This window comes from Salvelinus fontinalis, chromosome 27 (genome assembly GCF_029448725.1).
Source record: "Salvelinus fontinalis isolate EN_2023a chromosome 27, ASM2944872v1, whole genome shotgun sequence".
Classification (NCBI taxonomy): Eukaryota; Metazoa; Chordata; class Actinopteri; order Salmoniformes; family Salmonidae; genus Salvelinus; species Salvelinus fontinalis.
The window spans coordinates 27,861,202-27,882,708 of NC_074691.1; the positions used below are offsets into that span (position 1 = coordinate 27,861,202).

The 21,507-nt window shown below is 42.4% G+C and overlaps 1 protein-coding gene across 3 annotated transcripts in view; it reads left to right on the forward strand.

Moving 5' to 3' along the window:
- Nucleotides 1-5,083: 5,083 nt before the first annotated feature.
- Nucleotides 5,084-21,507, forward strand: part of LOC129825384 (serine/threonine-protein phosphatase 2A 56 kDa regulatory subunit gamma isoform-like) — a 37,806-nt gene continuing 21,382 nt past the window's right edge. The window contains exons 1-3 of one of the 3 annotated variants that reach the window (XM_055885450.1): nt 5,084-5,189; nt 5,632-5,679; nt 7,135-7,300. In XM_055885450.1, the coding sequence (XP_055741425.1) occupies nt 5,163-5,189; nt 5,632-5,679; nt 7,135-7,300 (241 nt within the window). In that variant the 5' untranslated portion in view covers nt 5,084-5,162. Of the gene's footprint in view, nt 5,190-5,631; nt 5,680-7,134; nt 7,301-18,951; nt 19,155-21,507 lie in introns of those variants that run through there. The other 2 variants (XM_055885451.1, XM_055885452.1) reach the window with 2 other exon arrangements.

Here is a 21,507-nt window from a genome sequence, read left to right on the forward strand (position 1 = left end):
CAGTACAGTGGATGAAGGCGCGGTATGAGCATGGTGAACAGAGCGCCATGGAAATGGCAGCGAAGAAGGAGAAGAGCTGAGTGCAGCGGGAAGATATGTGTTGATGAAGAATGGCCAAGTACAAACTGTATTCTGTTGTCTCTGCTGGCTCAGAAATTTAACCTGATGAGAGTGAGGATGAATGACCTGTGGTGGCAGGTGTGGTGAAGCCCTCCGAGTCCGAGCCAAGGCCCGATGATCATGCAAAGGATGATTCATGCCCAGTGGGAGTGACATTTTTGGAGCCAGTGGATCCCTGCCTTTTGGCTGATCCATATGTAGTCTCAGGCTGGGTAGAAAATAAGCTGTGTACTGTTAAATCTGTGAAGATAGCTCAAAGATGACTTGTGACTTCTGTCCAGAGGTAGTGGGCTCTTCTCATCACACGCCTAGGAACAAGACCTGTGACTTGCTTTGTTCTCCAGAACAGGGCGCCTTTGAAAGGAGTGATTACTGGGGTGGCATTAAGTGTTGAGATGCAGCAACTGAAATTGAAGATTCCCTGTGTCTGTGACTCCCGTCGTCTGGTGCGACTCAGACACGGTGGTGAAACTGAGAAGACATCATCTATCCTTTTGAAGCAGAGTCTTAATCTGATAAACTAATGTTAAGATGTCAGTTATCCCGTGAGAGATTTTGTGCCAAACTCGCTAAGTTGTATCAGATGCCAAGTTTATGGTCATGTTGCAATAGTGTGTAGGAGGGAGATTCTGAGATGTGAGAAGTGCAGGAGGGCCTGGGACAAAGGAATGTCTAGTATTGGTGGAAAAATCTGCCTCAATTGTGGGGGTGCCCATGTTGCTGGGGATCAGAAGTGCCCAGTGCAAGAGAGACAGGTTGAGGTTGCCAGGGTCAGAGTAAAGGAGAATGTGTCATATGCTGAGGCAGTGAAGAGAGCGCAGGATGATTGGTCAAGGGTGAGTAGTAGGCCTCGGCCAATACAGTGATATGAATTCATGCTTCAGTAAGGTTGGCTTCTTTGCATTCATTGCCTTGGTTATCAACTGTACCACAGAAATGGAATGTAAATCACAGAAAATAGATGCAGAGCCCCACATGTTTTGAGCCCCACCTGTTTTGCATGCTATTTTGGCATTACTACGTGTCACATATCAGTTTGAAAACAATGTAAAAAATATATATATTGAGTTAATAAAGCCGCAGCTCCAAAATGCAGGTGTTTCAGCCTAGCTCAGAGCTTTCTGTGGTGGTGGGGCAGCCATCGGAAAATACAGCGCGTAGGGGTTGGTAATCTTCTCTAGTTGCGCCATGATTGGCTTAGTGTTCCGTCACTCATGGGACACTACGTCACCGCCAAATCTACAGGGAGAGCTAGAAAGTTCAAGCCCCCTTGGGTGCTGCCATAGATTTACATTAGAAGTGCCCATCTAAGAAGGCGCAGGATCATTGGCCACAGATAAAATTATCAAATCACGTTATATCTACCGTAGCTTTGATTGGACTGATCATGTCAACATCATGAACAACACACGGGCTCCCGAGTGGTGCAGTGGTGTAAGGCACAGCATCTCAGTGCTAGTGGTGTCACTACAGACCCTGGTTCAGTTCCAGGCTGTATCACAACCAGACATGATTGGGAGTCCCATAGGGTGGCACATAATTGGCCTGGTGTCATCTGGGTTAGGTTTTGCCCAGGGTAGGCTGTCATTGTAAATAATAATTTGTTCTTAACTGACTTCCCTAGTTAGATAAATAAAATCATATTTTCAAAATCATAGCAAGCAAACTAGATAAGCGTCATCATCATGAATCACCTCGACAATCTACTGGCAAATCCTTGTCATATGAAGAGAAATTATAGATAAAACGTATCAGTGCTCATTGGCCATTGGACATAAACATAACACAACAAGTTGGAAATCACAAATTCAACAATGAGTAGTTAGGAAGGAATAAATGCCTAACTGCAAGCGTTGCAAAGCAATCCCTATTTTGCTTCCGCTGCTATTTGATGGAGAGTGTGTGTGATCCAAGTCTGGATAAACATTCACATGCAACACCATGGGTCAGAAAAGGTTGAATACATTGGCCATGCTGTCAATCCAGCATGAATTCTGCCGCGTTCAAAACAACTGGAAACTCGGAACCTGAAAATCTCAGACTTCAGTGGGTTCACGACAACTGGGAATGATCTCCGACTGGGAAAATCCGTTTTGAACTTTCATCCAACTTGGAATTCCAAGTCGGGAACTCTGGCCTCTTTCTAGAGCTCCGACCTGAAGATCACTGATATCATGATTCAACTTTCTTTTTTTCAGAGTTTACAAATCTATAAAATGCCAGACTTTGAATGCAAAGTTTCATGACAAAATTTGCCAACAAGCAGGACCGCGCCATCTTCCTGTTCAAGTGTGCACAGTGGTCCAAAAATGTCTTGTATGCTTCTGCATAAATAATGTAATATGCCAGGGAGATATGTATACTGTAGTCAAGAAAGTAATACTAAGTGTATGTTGTGTAGTAAGCTGTTATTAGCCCATGTGCATCACCCTAATAATTTGGTCCCTTTCCTTCTCACAAGTTAGCCTACTGTTCTGACTTGCTGGTGCACATGTAGCCTATAAGCTGTTTTAAAGAAATGTCATCATCGAATATAGTAAGAACTTTCATTGTCTGCTTATATGCCCCATTTAATTTATCCTAAGGTTTTGACTTGGTGTACAGGGAGAATGCTGTGAGAACAGCCCATGTTCTGAATTTTGTCGCAGTACATTTCAAAAGTGCTGAACAAATAGTTATATCTTCTATGGAGGAAATGATATTGGAAGGTCGGAAGGCCCAGCTGCGTTGTTGTAGGCACGTTATTGGGGACATGAGCAGAACTCCGGAATGGCAAAATGGAGTCCCTAGAGAAAGCAAGTACAAGATGGGTGTCAAGATGGAGCGGCAGTATTATCATAAGGAGATGTGTACTTGCAAAACGGAGAAGGGATAGAAGGAAAAAGAGAGGGAGAAGAGGTCCAAGAGAATGAGGGAAGAAGAGGGTGAGCTTGAGTCGGATAAAAATGGTGTGAAAAAGGGAGATGGTTTGTCAAAGAAGAATGGTAGAAAGTGTAACGAGAGGGAGCTGAAGACAGGAGGAGAAATGGAAGTGAATGAGGGGGAAGTATCAGAGGTGGTAGGTGCGGTAAAGTCATCGGAGCCCGAGGTATGTACCGAGGATCATGATGAAGAAGAGTCTGTGACATTAGGAGTGAAGCTTATGGAAAAGTGGACTCCTGCCTTTTGGCTGATCCATTTGTAGTTTCACGGTGGGTGAAATCAGTGAGGGTAACCAGAAGTGTTCTAGTGATAATTGTTTGTGTTTCTGTTGGGCAGAGGAAGAATCTGTTCGAAGTAAAACTAATGGGGGCAAGAAAAGTGAATTGTTTCGTTCTCGAGAAAAGGAAATCAATGAAAGGAGTGATAACTGGGGTAGCAGTAGATATATACGTTGATCAGCTAAGGGCAAAGATTCCCGGTGTATGTGATGCTCGTCGTTTGATTCGACACAGACAGGGTGGCGAGAGTGGGAAACAGAAGAGTTTTGAAGTTGAGTCTTTGCCTGATAAAGTGAAGTTAGAATATATAACTTATCCTGTACGAGCGTATGTGCCGATTACGTCAAGACGTTACAGGTGTCAAGCTTATGGGCATGTGGCAGCAGTGTGTAGGAGGGAGGGTCCAATGTGTGAGAAATGTGCAGAAGGGCATGAGACAAAGGAATGTGTAGTATTGGGGAAAGTAGTGGAATGTGTTAATTGTAGGAGTGCCCATGGAGCTGGGAATCAGAAATGTCCTGTGCGAGAGAGGCAGGTTGAGGTTTCCAGGGTTAGAGTAGAGCAGAAGTTTTTATATGCTGAGGCAGTGAAGAAAGTAGAAGAAGATGGGTTAAAGGGGAGGAGTGGTGAGAGTAGTAAAGATATACCAGTACAGAGGGATAGGCCAAAAAGTTAAATAAGTTTCAGTAAGATTGGATTTTTACCATTTATAACAACGGTTATTAATTGTACTGCAGGGATGGATTGTAAGTCTCCGAAAATTGAGTTTGTGGTGGCATCTGCAGAGAGGAATTTGGGTGTGCAAGACTTGACAGCAGAACAGTTACAGGATGTGTTAAGTGGTGATGTCTCATCCTTTCAGGGTGATGGCATGAGGTAGGAATAAATACATTTAATTAGTGGAGTAGGGTGGTGTTAATTTTATTTTATATCATTTTGAGATTATAGAGTATAGTGTTAGATGGTAGGGTATTTATTTAGTACATTTTTCTTTTTCAAGTAAAGTATAAGGGAGTTGTACTCCAGTCTAGCTGTTAAACCTCATAGATGAAGAAGTTATATCGACTATGTCTGTTTTAGCTCGCTCATTATTGTCTTAATTGAAATTATGAATTGCCTCTTATCCGCTCATAGTTCCCTTATGCCATAGTTTGTACATCTCAATTGTCAGTAGAAACCACATTTGTTTAAGCTAGTCAGCCATATCAGCTATGTTATTTTAAAAGGCAGTAAAGGAGGCTGAACAGTTTGGCTGCCAGGCAAGGCTCCTCTGATAGCAAGCATTTACTCCATGGGGCTTAAAAGAAAGCTCTGCTGTTGGGACAGCTATATGTAGTCCCTAATAGTTTGTGGGCAAAGTTTGTCACCGTTATAGTGCAATGCATGTATTGTTTAGTGTTGTGTAGTGGCTTTGCTGGCATGCATAAAACATTATTACATTTTTTTGTCCCACCAAGATTTACATGCTAAAATCGCCACTGGGTGTAGAGGTTTTACTGCAGAAGACTTATAAGGTTTTGAACGAAAGAGTCTCGCCCTCCCAGGCCGTCAGCCTGGTATAGGATCAGTAAGGGGTGAAGTAGTGGAATGTGGGGGTGATTTTTATTAAATAGTGGTAGGTTACATAGGTGTAGGGTTAATTGGTGGTGAAATGTTTTCCTTTTTATTTTTGTATCACAAAATATAACGTGATCGACCACACACTACCGCACAGTAGGTGGCGGCATGCACAAACAAAATGTGCGAACGCAATGACACCAAAGAAGAAGAACTGCTAAACGTTGTTAGGCTTTAGCTTCTGGAGAGCGTCAGAGAGGGAACGAGGGCGGCTAAATTTTTGCAATGCCGAATAAAGCGAAAAAAGAGAAGGTAAGTCTGGAGTTGGCTTGCAAAACCGCCCATACGAGTAGTGGTGTACAACAACTCGTTTGAACTACGAACAGGCTGCCGTCGACTCGACATTTGCAATGTCCCATTATGACTAGTTAATGTTAGGTAGCTATGCTAACTTGGATAGCTACCGTTAGCTGGGTAGTTGCGTGTAACTAGTCGGATTATTTGTAACAAAAAGTACAGTACGATATGAGGGACATAAACGCATAGTTAACGTTTGCTACAATTAAAGTTCACTTCTTAAAGTTACTAAACTTGTTCAACTTCAACAAAACTGTCAAAAACATTAGCTTTGCTTGGGAAGGTAAACATGAAGTGATAACGTTAGCGTTTGACATTAGTCAACTTGCCCCCTGTCCCTACACATTACTTAGCTGACTTTTGAATAAGGCATGTCTAAAATATGTTTTCTTTACAGGAGTCGGGAAAAGTTGTCAAAACCGGAGGTCAAGAAAACGACCATGAGGTAACTAAACACCTCGCTAGGGTCTTGAGAACCCGTCTATGAATGTGCAAGATAAACACTTAACGTTAGCTACTACAGCACCATATATCTATATATGGTTTTGAATGCAAACATTTCAATGCCATTTTGTTATACCCAAGCAGCGGATATGAACCTGATTCACATGTAGAGAGACTAGTTGTCCATTTCAAAAACATGGTAGTCACTATCCCTTTGTCAGAATATAAATAATGCTTGCATAACAGTAGCTACTACCATTGTGATCTGAGACCACTTAAGATGGCTAGCTATGTCAGTTAAAATCAGATGTACTGAAGATGTAGATATGGCCATGAATCCACAGGAACATACACCAGTCAGGGATTAAGCCCTCATAGAAACTGTTTGCCCTCCTCTCCCTCTCTGGGGGTGTAATCTGGGGTTATCTATCTGTACTGTGTGTCATCAGCCATGCAGCCGAACTGCTAATGTGTCAAATTGAAATCGCTGTATTACTCCCACAACCCAATCCAACCCCTCTCTGCATACAGCCAGGTTCCGCTCTCCTCTGGGATGCTTGTGGCCACTGGGGTTCTAAGCTTTTGACGTCAGTGGGATGATGACAATGAAACCATGGGAGTCATATTATACAGGCTGGTTCAGGCTTAGTAATACCCTTTGTTTAAGCGCCAATGGCCTGAGCTAGCACGACCTTCTCATTGTTTGAGCTGGGTTAAACAGGGCGTTAGATGCAAGCAGAGAAGTTTGTTGATATGGCGGTTCAGAAACAAACAGAATAAATGTCTGCCTCTTTGGTTACATGTAGCTAGACTTATTTCCTGTGGCTCCTGTGTTTTTTTGGATGTGTGAACCACACCACTTTCTTACCCAAGGGCCTGACCAGCTGCAGTATTAAGCTAATACAGTATATGAAGCTGACACCGCTATGAAGGTATAAAGTTATGAAGCTAACACATTGGGTAAATTAATCAGCGGGAGAGAAGACCTTCTGTTGTGTCATGGGTCAGTAATCCAGGCTCGTCATGGGTTCCAGCAGCTTTATTCCTCCCACTACTAGACAGTCGGCAGGCCGGCGGCTCACTAAGAAGGCCTAAAACCCTAAACCCCTGTCTTGTAGTGTGAAAGGCAACATTTAGTTGAGTTCAGTGAATTTGACAAATCCCCCTTCTGATGTAACTCCATAGCAGAGAGACAGCCTTGTCAGGTGTATGTGTGGTGATTAATGGGTCCCAGCAGGCAGGTGGGACAAGACTATGAGAAACTGCCCACATTTACCAGTTTTCATATCTAACCTAGGGGGGGCCGGGACGACTCTACACTGGGTTGTGTTCAGTAGGGGGAAACCTTTTGAAATTAGATACAAAATGAATAGTCCCTCCGTTTCATTGTTTTTTGTTTGGTGTCTAATGAACAAACCTGGGTGCATGCTCTGATCCATGCCCCCCCTCTACACAGCAGGGTTCCAATAGGAAAGGCAGTAACAGCGTCCCTCCCGCCACTCAGCTGCTGAAGGGCAAGCAGCCGGGTTCCCAGACGCCGGTCAAGAAGGACAAGAGGCAGAGCTCGTCCCGCTTCAGCCTCAGCAACAACAGAGAGCTGCAGAAGCTGCCTGCCTTCAAAGGTACGATTGGACCTAATCTAGCCTATTCCTAGCCCTCTCTCGTCTCATGCTTTCAAAGGTATGACTGCACAGTAAACCACTCCTAGTCTAGGCTAGTCCTAACTCAGCCTATTCAAATACATATATTTTGTCTCCGTTCACTCCATAAGTGAAAGTAAATCTAGCTATCTAGGGGAAAGTCTGAATCCTGTATTGGCTTGGTAAGGTTTGGTTTCTCAGCCCTCCCAACTGATGTATGTGCTGGTCCCTGTCCCATTACCCCCAGCCCTGGCTTATCCTCTAGGTTTAGCCCTGGTAAGCTTTAGCATAGCTGCCTGCCATCTCCAAAAGCTCTCTTGCATTCTTATCTGATGTAAATCACAGCAACGTCACCATCACTCTCTCTCGCTCTCTGTGCAAGTCTCTGTACTTCCCCACTGCTCTGCCATGCTATAAAATGTACCTCCGACAGCATTGCTCAAGACGTGGAAACAAACAGTGGACGTAAAGGGCTCTGACTTTGCGCTGGATTTAACACAAGTGTCTATATTTAGGGGGTAATCCAGAGATAAGGCTTTGATGCTGCCAGGTCCTTGTTTCAGGATGCTGCCGGTTGCCAGATAAGCGGGTGGTTGGCAGGGAGCGACATTACAACCCACCTACCATCCCCTGCATTTCTCATGGACAATATCAGCACTGGCGCATGCAAATCCTATGCAGTGTTATAATGTTACTACTGTGAGTGACTGGCATGCAGTTGGCTGTCCATGGCAAACTATTATAGATGTGGAATGTGGGCAGTATTCATATCCAACAGATTTCATAAGTACATAAGCTATGCTACACCATGTGAAAAGGACAGGACCCGTGCATTACTTAGGCCTAGATGCAGGGTCTGAAATAACATGGAACATTTGGTGTTTGGGGCAAAATGGAGAGCTGCTTTAGTTTCTGTCTACATCCAACTCTGTCTAGAGTAACCACGCAAGCCAACTGCTTCAGCAGTGATAGTATGTCCTGTACACCTCTCACTCTTCCCTGTGTCTTCTGTCAGACCACTTACATTCAGGCAGACGCTTATCTCTGATCATGTAATACTTTTGTTTCCTTTCTCTTGCGTTACTGTGTTCTTTACGAGTTCGATAAGCACCGAGTCGTGATAACAGTTGGTCACATCATGGGCCCAACGAGGGCTTTTGATAAGGTTGTTCTGCAAATATTGTCCGATGGACCATGACCTTGTGGGTGTTATCAGTGGTCCTGTCCTAATAGGCAGTCGGGCACCTAGCAAGGCCTGCTTTCATTCCACACATTCTCCTCTGGATGGAGATACTCTGTTTGTCGGCAGCAGTCAGGCTACAACGAGTGTTAGTGCTGCTGCTTTTTGAATGGCTGCAGACTAGACCACTACACAGAGTTTTACCAACGGGCTGGCTCTGGACACCTGGGCCACATGAAGAGGTAGAGTGCTGCTTTTGGAGAGTTAGTTCTGTGTAGCTGAAGAGCTGATTTCCCGAGAGCTACAATGAACTTTAGGGGTTGTTTATTTTGTGTTCCACAAAGCTTTAGTAGGTGCCTCTTTTTGACAGCAGACTGACCAGGCAGGGGAAGATGCAGCCTGATACCACCTCACATTATTGCTGAGTGGAATATGCAGTCTGCATCCTGTTCACGTGGTGATAATGCCTAAAAAAAGCTGTTCCAGGATAATGTTTACCTTTTCCACAGTTTGATAAGCATGACCAACTTGCTACTTTGGGGGGAAAACAAACACCACAGTGTTTCAGACGAGTGTCTGTTTTTAGTTAACCCCCCACTTGGCTCTCAACTCTCCCACCCTGCTAGGGTTTGCCAAAAGGTGGTAAAGAAACGAACAGCAGCTGGTGTTTTTGTTTAAGATCCCGTGACAGAGGAGCTGTCTTGGGAGGGATACAGTTTCTCTCGCTCTCTGTTGGGAACTGTTGTCTGGAGGAACTGTTGTTTCAGAGCGGAGGAACTTCACTCTGTGTGACTGGGAACTCAAGTCATTGGCTGGATGACATATGGCTTCAGTAGTAGCTTGAGGTCAATAGAAAGTGGTGTTGAAGTGTCAGCAGACTCAAAAGAAGTCTTCAATTACTTATATTGACACATCAATTTCTTATATTGACACATCTTTGAAATGCCTCCAAAACAGACCTTGTTGTTATAGCCAGAGTAGCCCGACGCGTCACAAGTTCAGTCCAGTTGTTCTGCACAACTGTAGAGGCTAGTGGGAGAGTTTATATAAATGGCTGGAGCCCGGTGGCCTGTGCCAAATGAGAGTTTGGAGGATAACCAATGAGTGAGTGCGTGCAGTCTGTATCAGAAGAACAACAGCTCTTCAGACAGGAGAATGCCCCATGACTAAGCAGGCCAGTAACAGCTCTATCTCACACACACTTGTTTTTTTTAAATTCTTGTGGGGACCTAAAATGTATTTCCATTCAAAATCCTGTTTTATCTAACGTTAACTTCTAACGCCACACCCTAACCCCTAAGCTTAAAATAGCCCTTGTGTGGACATGGCAAATGTCCTAACAAGGGAGAATTTCTTGTTTTACTATCCTTGTGGGGACTTCTGGGTATTTCATGTCCCCACAAGGATAGAAGAACAAGATGACACACAGAGCTGGGCGGTGTTTCTGTTGTATGTATTTTAATGATTTCTGAGGATTTTCTATGATGTGTTGAACTACACTCCAGTGTATTTTGTAACAGATACTTTTGAAAGCTGTAATTTGTATTTTCAAAATACTTCACTATACCATTTCTTTATAGCAGTTCAACATTTTGTGTCCCCCTTTCACCCTACATTGGTATCAAGTCTGATGGCACTATGGTGTGATATGAGCATCTGATAAATTAACTATATGTAATGTAAAAAGGAACAATTGCATAACATGTTGACTTACTCTGATCTCCGCCCTGAAACGAGGTCAATGGCAATACCCAGTGTGCTTTGCAGTTGTTCATTTTCACATATTTACATTTTGGTCATTTAAAAGATGCTCTTCAGAGTGAGAGTGCATTCAACTAAGATGGATAAAGAACATATCACTGTCATAGAAGTTTCTTTAACGGTTACTGACAATGTTGTTTCTTTTAGCTCAGCTACTTCCAAATATATTTTAAAGTACATGTATTTTAATTAATTGATACATTGGTCTTTAGGGTATTTTGTAGTTGTATTTTGTACTTTAAGCCCATCCCTACGCACCACACACTTTAAATACTTGAATCCAGAAATCGCATTACATTAATGATTCAAAAATTTCAAACGTCTTGGTTACAAAAAGCTTCCCTTCTCCACACAGCTAGGCTGCCCATAACAGCTATAACAGAGCATTACTTCACCAGTTGCTTTGCTCTAGTCTCATGCAGGCCTGCAATCTTTAGTCCACGTACCGTAAACCTATGTATGTGGCTGAGACTGCCAAATATCAGTGCCACCACACACACAAACCAGGAATTCCTTTTATATAAATAAACTGAATTACCTGTTATCAGTATTTTCTAATTGTAAATAATTCTACTGGTAACAATACATTTACCAACTATTCTCCTCTTGAATACTGCCAATGGTACTAGTTAACTTACAAGAGAGAGGCTTCTTCCTTTAACTTTCTCACAGAGTATTCAGTGTGGCGCACAGTGACATTAGCTCTCTCCCCATGTGCTACTTTGCCAATAGACACGCAGCCTCCCTCACCTCTAATGTAAAGACCGTTGGTTCAGTCTGTATCTATAGCAACATCAATACTTACTCATACCTTCCTATAGTGACCCTGGACACAGAACATCCAGATCGAAAACACACAGCAGCTAACCTGACTACAAACAAAGCTAAGGAATCCTGCTGTCAGTTGGAACATTTTCTGAAAACGCAGTCGAGTTCACAAGTTGCACTATGACTCAATTCACCTATTTGATTTAGGTCAGAAACCACAGTAGGGGGGAAAGCATGAAACACGCCAAGAATCTCACTGCCGATAGGTACTTATCACAGTGGGAGGCTGTTCCTTCTCTTGCTAGACAGAAAGCAGTACTTGCTGAGCCGGTAGCGACGAACCTGCCATTTCTCCTTGTGGACTCGGCCAACAACTTGACTTTGAACCAATGGGTGGCAGATAGCCTAATGGATTGAGGGTTGGGCCAGTAACCGAAATGTTGCTGGATTGAATACCCGAGCTGACAAGGTAAAAAAATCTGTCGTTTTGCCCCTGAGCAAGGCAGTTAACCCACTGTTCCTCGAGCGCCGAAGACGTGGATGTTGATTATGGCAGCCCCCTGCACCTCTCTGAGGGGTTGGGTTAAATGAGGAAGACACATTTCAGTTGAATGCATTGTTGTACAACTGACTAGGTATCCCCCTTTCCCCAATCCGAGAACACAAACCCCCACGTGGGGACCGGAGTTTGGAATTTGGAATTTTCTCCATATATCGGTTAAATGTCATGAGCCAGTCACACTTCATATGCAATGTAAGTTATGGGATGGTAGCTGGTTAAATGCACAGATGCTATAGACACAACAGTAAATACAAAGGAGATAGAGGAATACAGGAAAAGGAGTACCGAGCACGCCCCCATTCTCATCGACGGAGCTGTAATGGAGCAGGTTGAGAGCTTCAAGTTCCTTGGCTTCACCAATAAACTAACATGATCCAAGCACACCAAGACAGTCGTGAAGAGGGCACGACAAAACCTATTCCAACCGCAGGAGACTGAAAAGATTTGGCATGGGTCCTCATCCTCAAAAGGTTCTACAGCTGCGCCATCGAGAGCATCCTGACTGGTTGCATCACTGCCTGGTATGGCAACTGCTTGGCCTGCGACCGCAAGGCACTACAGAGGGTAGTGCGTATGGCCCAGTACATCACTGGGGCTAAGCTGCCTGCCATCCAGGACTTCTACACCAGGCGGTGTCAGAGGAAGGCCCTAAAAATTGTCAGACTCCAGCCACCCTAGTCATAGACTGTTCTCTTTACTACCGCACGGCAAGCAGTACTGGAGCGCCAAGTCTAGGTTCAAGAGGCTTCAAAACAGCTTTTACCCCCAAGCCCTAAGACTCCTGAACAGCAAATCAAATGGCTACCCAGACTATTTGCATTGTCTCCCCACCCTATTTTACACTGCTGCTACTCTCTGTTGTCATCTATGCATAGTCACTTTAAAAACTCTACCTACATGTACATATTACCTCAACTAACCTGTGCCCCTGCACATTGACTCTGTACCGGTACCCCCCTGTATATAATCTCACTATTGTTTTTTTTCTATTGTATGTTTTATTTATTTTAGGGGGTGGATCAGCTTTAATATTGTAGATTGTTGCTTCCATCAATGTAATTGTCTTCATCATTTCCAATCCCCCATATTTTTGGGGGGAAATATATCTATACATATTTTTTTAAATATATACCGTAATTTCCGGACTATAAGCCGCTACTTTTTTCCCACGCTATGAACCTTGCGCTTTATACAATGACGCGGCTAATTTATGGATTTTTCCCGCTTTCACAAATTCATGCCGCCAAAAAACTGAGCACCGTCACATAATGTGAAGTAAATCGAGCGCGCTCAAACTTTCCATCATTCTGATTACGGTAGTCATTTTGTCACCCTCATCATGGCAAAGACACGGAGAAATGCATATGATGCAGCTTTCAATTTGAAGGCGATCGATCTGGCTGTTTGAAAAGTAAATAGAGCTGCTGCACGGGAGCTTGGCCTTAATGAGTCGATTAAAAGACGTTGGAAACAGCAGCGTGAGAAACTGACTTAGTGCAAAAAGACAACAAAAGCTTTCAGAGGAAAGAAAAGCAGATGGCCCGAACTAGAAAATGAGGCTTGGATGACAAGTGGGGAGAAATCCTTCACTAAAACGGGCCGCATGCGAAAAGCGATTTATGGTCAAGTCTGCCAGTGGGTCCTGACAGCGTGGAGCTGCTGCGTATTGAAGAGGGCAGCATAAGCTCAGCGGGGAATTTGCCTCCGGATGAAAGTGAGGAGAGCACAATGAAAACGATCCAACATCGGATGAAGCAATTCTGAGGCTATTCAACTCCGACACCAAAGGAGATGACTTCAGTGGTTTCAGTGCACAGGAGGAAGATAGTGACCAAGGACTTTCTTGGTAGGCTACTGTTTACTGCTATTTAAAAAAAAAAAAAAAAAAAAAAAAATGTTACAAGCCTGTTTCGTTAAAGCCTATTTATTTTTGTTACAAGACGTGTTTCGTTAAAACCTATTTATTTTTGTTACAAGCCGTGTTTCGTTTAAAGGCTGTGTAAAGTTCATTTGTTTCAATGTACCGGTAGGCACCTGCGGCTTATAGACACGCGCGGCTTATTTATGTACAAAATATTTTATTTTTTTTATTCAGTGGGTGCGGCTTATATTCAGGTGCGCTTAATAGTCCAGCAATTACGGTACCTTTTATTATACCCCTCCACCAATTGGAGTAAACACATCTTCTACTTTCAGGTTATACAGACACAATATATTTTACAATAGTTATTTTGTTTGTTTTTAGTCCTTCCTCTATTTCTGATGTCTATCCAGTTTGATTTCTATTTGTAACTGTGCTATTTCACAACATTTCTAAACCTATACATTTTACAGACCCTGTATGTTTTACATTGATTATCTTGTTGTTAGTCCCACCTTTCAACTTCATTCAACCTTTCCCATCTATCTCTTAACACCATCCATTTTGGATTTCTATTTGCCATATATTTTTCAACTGTGCTGTGATGCTTCACAAAAATACTGAACCTTTCTATTCTCATAGCTTCTACAGATTGTAAATTAAAGAAACATTTTTACTGAAATAATGATCTAATGACTCTGCCTCCTCGCAGCAAAATCTGCAGAGCTGGGAAGATTTTAAGATTTTATGGAGAATTACATTGACTTCAGATGTGCGATGGAACAGAGCTCCCTCTCATGTGAACGTGCATGGTCAGAGCATGGTCAGGTCATGGTAGACCTGACTAATTCCTGTCTCTGTCGGCCCCACCTCACAATAGAGGTATCAGACAAGGTTCTACAGACTGTTGACATCTAGTGGAAGCCGTAGGAAGTGGAAACTCATCCATATCCCACTGTGTATTCAATAGGGTCTTGGTTGAAAATTGGCCAACCTCAGAATTCCCACTTCCTGTTTGGATTTTTTCTCAGGTTTTTGCCTGCCATATGAGTTCTGTTATACTCAGACATCATTCAAACAGTTTTAGAAACGTCAGAGTTTTCTATCCAATACTAATAATAATATGGATATATTAGCAACTGGGACTGAGGAGCAGGCAGTTTACTATGGGCACCTCTGGGCACCTTTCATCCAAGCTACTCAATACTGCCCCTGCAGCCATAAGAAGTTAATGCAGGGCCGACAGACAAGTTCATTTACTTGCCTCTTCTATTTTTAGGTAATGTTGTAAATTTAGGTAGAGCAGACATTTCCTTAGGTCTGTGTTAGCTGCATTTGACAACTCCAGTCCTATTTATGATAACATTTACAAAAATGACACCTTTTAAAAATAATTTTATCAATAAACTTGTATATTTGAGTTTAACTACAATATATGTTGTATTATTTGTTCTGTCTCAGGTGGATTAAACTGAAATTGCAACCAACTTTCTAAGGCATGTTAAACATTTAAAATGTAAAAAACATATTTTGGAGATATCGTTTTCAAATAACCGAAAGTGTAATCTGAATAAAGGGGAAAATGTCCTTTCTTGCACATGGGGTGAGACATTCTTAGTAATTTACTAGAGAACCATTTCGGATTTGAGTAACTTTTGTATGACTGATACATTTTGTGAGGTCTAATGCTTTAGTATTTAATAATTTCTTCCCTCCGAATTCATATTCGTTATGTTAATAGGCCCTTTTAATTTTGACTGGCTTGTCATTCCAAATAAATTTGAATATTTGTTGTTCATATAATTTAAAAAGCAGGTCACTAGGTGTAAGCAAATAGGTAAACTGATATGACTAGAGTTAATCAGGGTGACTTCTTCCCCGTCACAAGTAGACAGGTATTTTATTTTCCATGGTGGCAAGATCTTGATCTATTGTTAACTTTCTACAATAATGTATTGGAGTGAGATCATTTCTTTCTTTCATGATAAGTATACTGAGTATGTCCACATCCCCGTCAGACCATTTTATTGGTAACTACACAGTAATATAAAAGTTGAACTTTTTTTGTGATCCAATACATAATGTAGTACATTTACCCTAATTTGGTTTTAATCCAGAGAGGTTAGCGAAAGTATCTCGATCCTCTGAGGCTGTGGAGGGATTCTAATTGTGGTTTTAATAGAAAACATGAATCATCAGCGTGTAATGAAACCTTTGTTTTTAAGCCACGGATTTCTAATCCCTTAATATTATTGTTGGATCTAATTTTAACAGCTAACATTTCAATGGCAATAATAAATAGATATGCCGATTGTGGGCAACCTTGTTTTTCTCTTGACAGTTTAAAACTTACTGAGATGTAGCCATTATTTACTATTTTATACATAGGGTTACTATACTTAAAACACATTTTATAAGAGATTCTCAAATTGAAATATACTAGGCATTTTGTAACTCAAGTCTTTATCAAAAGCCTTTTCAAAATCAGCTATGAAAACCAGGCCTTTTTCCCCAGATATGTCATAGTGGATCTTATATAAACTCAGCAAAAAAAGAAACGACCTCACACTGTCAACTGCATTTATTTTCAGCAAACTCAACATGTGTAAATATTTGTATGAACATAAGATTCAACAACAGACATAAACTGAACATGTTCCACAGACGTGACTAACAGAAATGGAATAACAAAGAAGGGGTCAAAATCTTAAGTAACAGTCAGTATCTGGTGTTGCCACGAACTGCATTAAGTACTGCAGTGCATCTCCTCCTCATGGACTGCACCAGATATGCCAGTTCTAGCTGTGATATGTTACCCTGCTCTTCCACCAAGGCACCTGCAAGTTCCTGGACATTTCTGGGGGGAATGGACCTAGCCCTCACCCTGCGATCCAACAGGTCCCGGCGTGCTCAATGGGGTTGAGATCCGGGCTCTTCGCTAGCCATGGCAGAACACTGACATTCCTGTCTTGCAGGAAATCATGCACAGAATGAGCAGTATGGCTGGTGGCATTGTCATGCTGGAGGGACATGTCAGGATGAGCCTGCAGGAAGGGTACCACATGAGGAAGGCGGATGTATTCTCTGTAACGCACAGCGTTGAGACTAAGCTTGTTGTCATTGCAGGCAGTCTGATTTTACTGTGACACACCGCCCCAGACCATGACGGACCCTCCACCTCCAAATCGATCCTGCTCCAGAGTACAGGCCTCGGTGTAACGTTCATTCCTTCGACGTTCCTTCGGCCTTAGGCACGTTCACGTAGATGAGCAGGGACCCTGGGCATCTTTCTTTTGGTGTTTTTCAGAGTCAGAAAGGCCTCTTTAGTGTCCTAAGTTTTCATAACTGTGACATTAATGCCTACCGTCTATAAGCTGTTAGTATTTTAACGACTGTTCCACAGGTGCATGTTGATTAATTGTTTATGGCTCATTGAACAAGCATGGGAAACAGTGTTTAAACCCTTTACAATGATCTGTGAAGTTATTTGGATTTTTACGAATTATCTTTGAAAGACAGGGTCCTAAAAAAGGGGTATTTCTTTTTTTGCTGAGTTTATATACCACTTGGATCCTGTTTCAGTAATAATGATATCAGACATTTTTGCTTGTCTGATAATCTACCGTTAATGTAGGAGTGGTTAAAACATGCTAATAATGGTCCTCTGAGTATATCAAAAAAAGTTTGGTATACTTCCACTGGTATGCCATCCAGCCCTGGAGTTTTCCCGGACTTAAAGGCTTTAATTGCATCAAGAAGTTTCTCTGTAATTTGGCCTTCATGTGTTTTTCTGTACAGATGTTAATTTGACATTGTTAATAGGAAAAAAATCCATACAATTAGCTTCAGTTAGTGGAGATGGGGGAGACTAAGAAAGTTGTTTCAAAGTACTTTAGTTCGGTGAATCATAGTCCCGCTATTGTTATTTTCCTGCTGCTCTTTAATTACTTGGTACTTTTATTTCTTATGCTTGTCCATATTTTTTAAACTGCATTGTTGGTTAGGGGCTCGTAAGTAAGCATTTCATTGTAAGGTTTACACCTGTTGTATTCGGCGCATGTGACTAATAAAATTTGATTTGGAATAATTCCTCCTAGCTAGCTAGCCACTGTAGTTAGTATTTCCATTATAATTCAATCACAATGCCTGTTATTGCAGTGTCCTTAGCTCAATTGCTATGTTGTGCTAGCTAGCAAATATGCTAACGCTAGCTAGCTAAAATGTCGCTATGGGCAGGCAGAGGCAGTATGGGATTATGGAGAGTGAATTACATTGTTCGTCGTTTGATAGATATTCATCTATCTGTGGCCATCTGTATCAACAAGGGCTTTCTACAAAATAGCAACATTGGCACATCTAGCTAGCTAACAAACATTGGAATCTAGACCTTAAACTAAGCAATGCAAACGGACATGCATTGCCAAACAATGCTACTGCCACCTCATGCTTTGGAATATTTTAACAAGGCCTTGTAACTGCCAACTTCATGGTCTTTGCGGTGTGAATAAAAGAGCTTGACTACTGACACTGTTAAATATGCTAAATATTTTTGGTTGGTGACAGGTAGACAATCCTATGTGTGTTTCTGCTCTTTACAACGAGCATGGTTAGTCAGTCTACACCCCTGTCATTGTCTTATCAAGCAGAAAGGGCTGACACACATACACGACTAAGAGCAAGAGAAGAATGTGAGCCATAGTCGTTGTGTGCGCGCCGTGTGTCTGCCTGTTGTGCTGGTGTTAGTGATATATCTGCTCTCTATGAGAGCAGCTGAGGCAGAACATTTGCTCACTAGCTTCCTGTGTTATAACTGTGGCTTCCTGTTTCTCACACCTGGGCCATCTGTATGTGCACGCACACACACGGGTCCTCCGCTTTTACTGAATGATAGTCAATGCCTCCACGTGTTTTGCAATTTTTCACGTCTTTCATCAATCACTGTGTAATTATGTATCCTCTCATTATTGTTGTTCGAGGGGAAATCCACTTGTTGTGAGCCAGAGATAAGATGCAGCCTAATAATACATGTGTATAGAACTGACCTACTGTACGTTGTATAAAGTATCATTGGACTATCTGTGCTTTTCCTAGAGACTAGATAAGGCGGGTGATAATGTAGCCTATTAGGCTACACTGCTTGTTTGCTTACTTTTTATAGTGGGTTACTTTGTCTGAGTCTTGATTTATTTATTTACATTGCTCTTTGATGGGAATGCCATTTATTGTAATGGAGGCGGGGGCAGGGTAGATGTTTGTGTGAGCGAGACAGAGAAGGAAAAGAGATGAGGGGTAAGGTTTGCAGAGCTTCAGTCATCTTTCCCCCTGAGGTTGTTAGCCAGACCTCCTGTGTCTGCTCCAATCACAGCAAAGGTCCCGCCTCTTCCCCAGCACACCAGCAAATCCCCTCGACCTGCCTCATGCTTGTGCATTCTTACAGCCTGCCCCATGTGACCCAGGTTGGCCAATCAGACTCCTTAGAGTGATGACATCACTAACTTGCCTGTTCCCTCCAACTGCAGCAGAGTTTCATTTTCTGCTCGGAGTGTTTGGTGTTAAAATGGAGGCTGGCTCCTCGCCTTAGCCTGTGCTACCTTCTACCCCAGCCATTAGATGTTGACAGGCACTAGTGCTGCCAGCGTGATGGTTCTGGATGCACCGAACTCAAATGGGCCTTTTCAGCCCGTGGCCCTCATGCATTTCAGAGGTGAGCAATGCTAGCTGGCAGTTTTTTTCCTGTGTCTTATATCTGGTTCTGTGTGTGTGTGTGTGTGTGTGCGCGCACTAGGGGGAGGTGGGCAAAAATGTTGCCATTTACCATCTGTAGCTGTTTCAATGTGCTTTGCAGATAGAATCGGTTTGAGACTAAAGCCTTCTCTAGGAGGCGGCAGGGAAGTGTGTCTTATCTACTGTCTGGGCACCTGGGGAGTTTTTGGAGCAAGTGAAGATTGTTTTTGTCGTAGACAATCAAGGAAGGTTTTTTCTAGGGCATTGCATAGCTCAGTGTGGGAGAAAGGGAGGGGAAGGGGGCTAGTTTTACTGCCTTCTGCCTCTACCATCCCCCACCAAGACTGCTGATGTCAAAGGATGTGAGGTCACAGCCGTTTGTGTGTTTTGTCACCCTAAAAAGGCAGAGCCCTTTTGCTATGCTCTGTCCCTCGCAGTGGAGATGGAAGTGTTTTCCCTATATTCATGTAGTTGTTGCCACTCTCGAAAATATGATTACATTTTTAAAAATAATTTTCGGATGGTAAAATGTTTTCAGTGTGAACTATAACCAGATATATAAAGTATGTAGAACAGATAATGGAGCTATATTTTTTTAAATGGGATCATCTTGAGAACTAACAACCATTAGTTTTAAATTTGTTTTTATAAACAGTCAGCTAGTCACTCAGATAGCATAAGAAAACGGCATAAGAATTGCAGGAAAATGGCTTTAAAAAGGTGAAATGTTCTCTGCCCCATGGCAAAATGTGTAGCTTTAAAACAGCCAAATGTTGAAATCTGTTTCATACATCATCAGTGTTAAACAGTAGCTTTTAAGGACCAAATTAGTTCAACAGTAGCAGACACTAGTCATTGAATATACATTGTTTGGTCTTCTGTTTTTACTAATAGTGAAGAAACAACGGTTTCATGATTGCAATACCAGTGCATTTTTATGGAAACCGTACTGTATTGTCCCCATCGCCTCAATCTCGTATTATTATGCACATAGATTTTGCCAAGACACCTGTGACCTGCTGCTGCATATTGTTGTCATGACATTTTTTCTGGCAATGTATTATGCATCAGCTGCTGTTCAAATCTCCATAAAAGCTAATGGCCTCTGGCACTGTTGTTGTGAGTAGTCTGCTGAGACACTGTAGGAGTGACACTACCGATTTGGCTTAGAGGTGTAGACTTGTGTTCAGTGTTTCCACTCTTCATTTAGCAGCGTTGGCCCTCAGCTGGTGAATTTGTTGGCACCGCTTCAAAATATACTGTGTTCAAAACATTAAGAACATCTGCTCTTTCCATGACAGACTGACCAGGTGAATCCACGGGCTAGCTATGATCCCTTATTGATGGCACTTGTTAAATCCACTTCAATCAGTGTAGGTAAGTGGTCACCAACCAGTCAATAGCCAAACAATAAAACCTTGCTTTCCTAATTTTTTTAATGGTGCGAGGTGCACCAGATTCAGCTGCCCTGCGCGCCAGGTAGGCGAAGTGTTCCCATTTAATTTTTTTTTTTTAATGTATCTAAAGGAACAAACTCTGCCTTCCCGGCGGTCCTGGAGAGCAAGCAAGTACACCTATAGGCCTAGCGCTGGCCAATCGGATTTCTCAGATTATCATGCAGTATCAGGGCCGTCACACTACGTAGCATGTGTAAAATAAAGATTCCTCGAGCGCACTGAATACTATGAAATTTCAAGACTTTTATAACCATAACTAGAGACCGTCAATGAATACAATAAAGAGCTGCTGTTTTTGAGTGATGGTTACTTTCACACTTTATAATTCAACCAGCACTGCCGCTGCAATTAATGAGTAGGAATGTGTATCGATAGGCTGATGCTATTATTATTATTTGCTTAGGTCTTTTTCAATATTGTGGAAAATGTCTCTTTCTTTGTTCATAGGAGTAACAACATGAATTTGTGCATGAGACAGAAATAATGCGGTGCAACTCGAGGTGTGCCATCAGCTGGAAGAAAATGTCCCCTCTTCGGTCAGTGCCTTTGAATGGGCTATGTTAGTAGGTGCCAGGTGCACCGGTTTTTGTCAAGAACTGTAATGCAGCTGGGTTTTTCACGCCCAACAGTTTCCCTCGTGTATCAAGAATGGTCCACCACCCAAAGCACATCCAGCCAACTTAACACAAGTGTGGGAAGCATTGGAGTCAACATGGGCCAGCATCCCTGTGGAACGCTTTCAACACCTTGTTGAGTACATGCCCCGACGAATTGAAGCTGTTTTGAGGGCAAAAGGGGGTGCAACTCCAATATTAGGAAGATGTTCTTAATGTTTGGAATACTCTGTGTCTATTTCTGGCGAGATACACTTTTAAA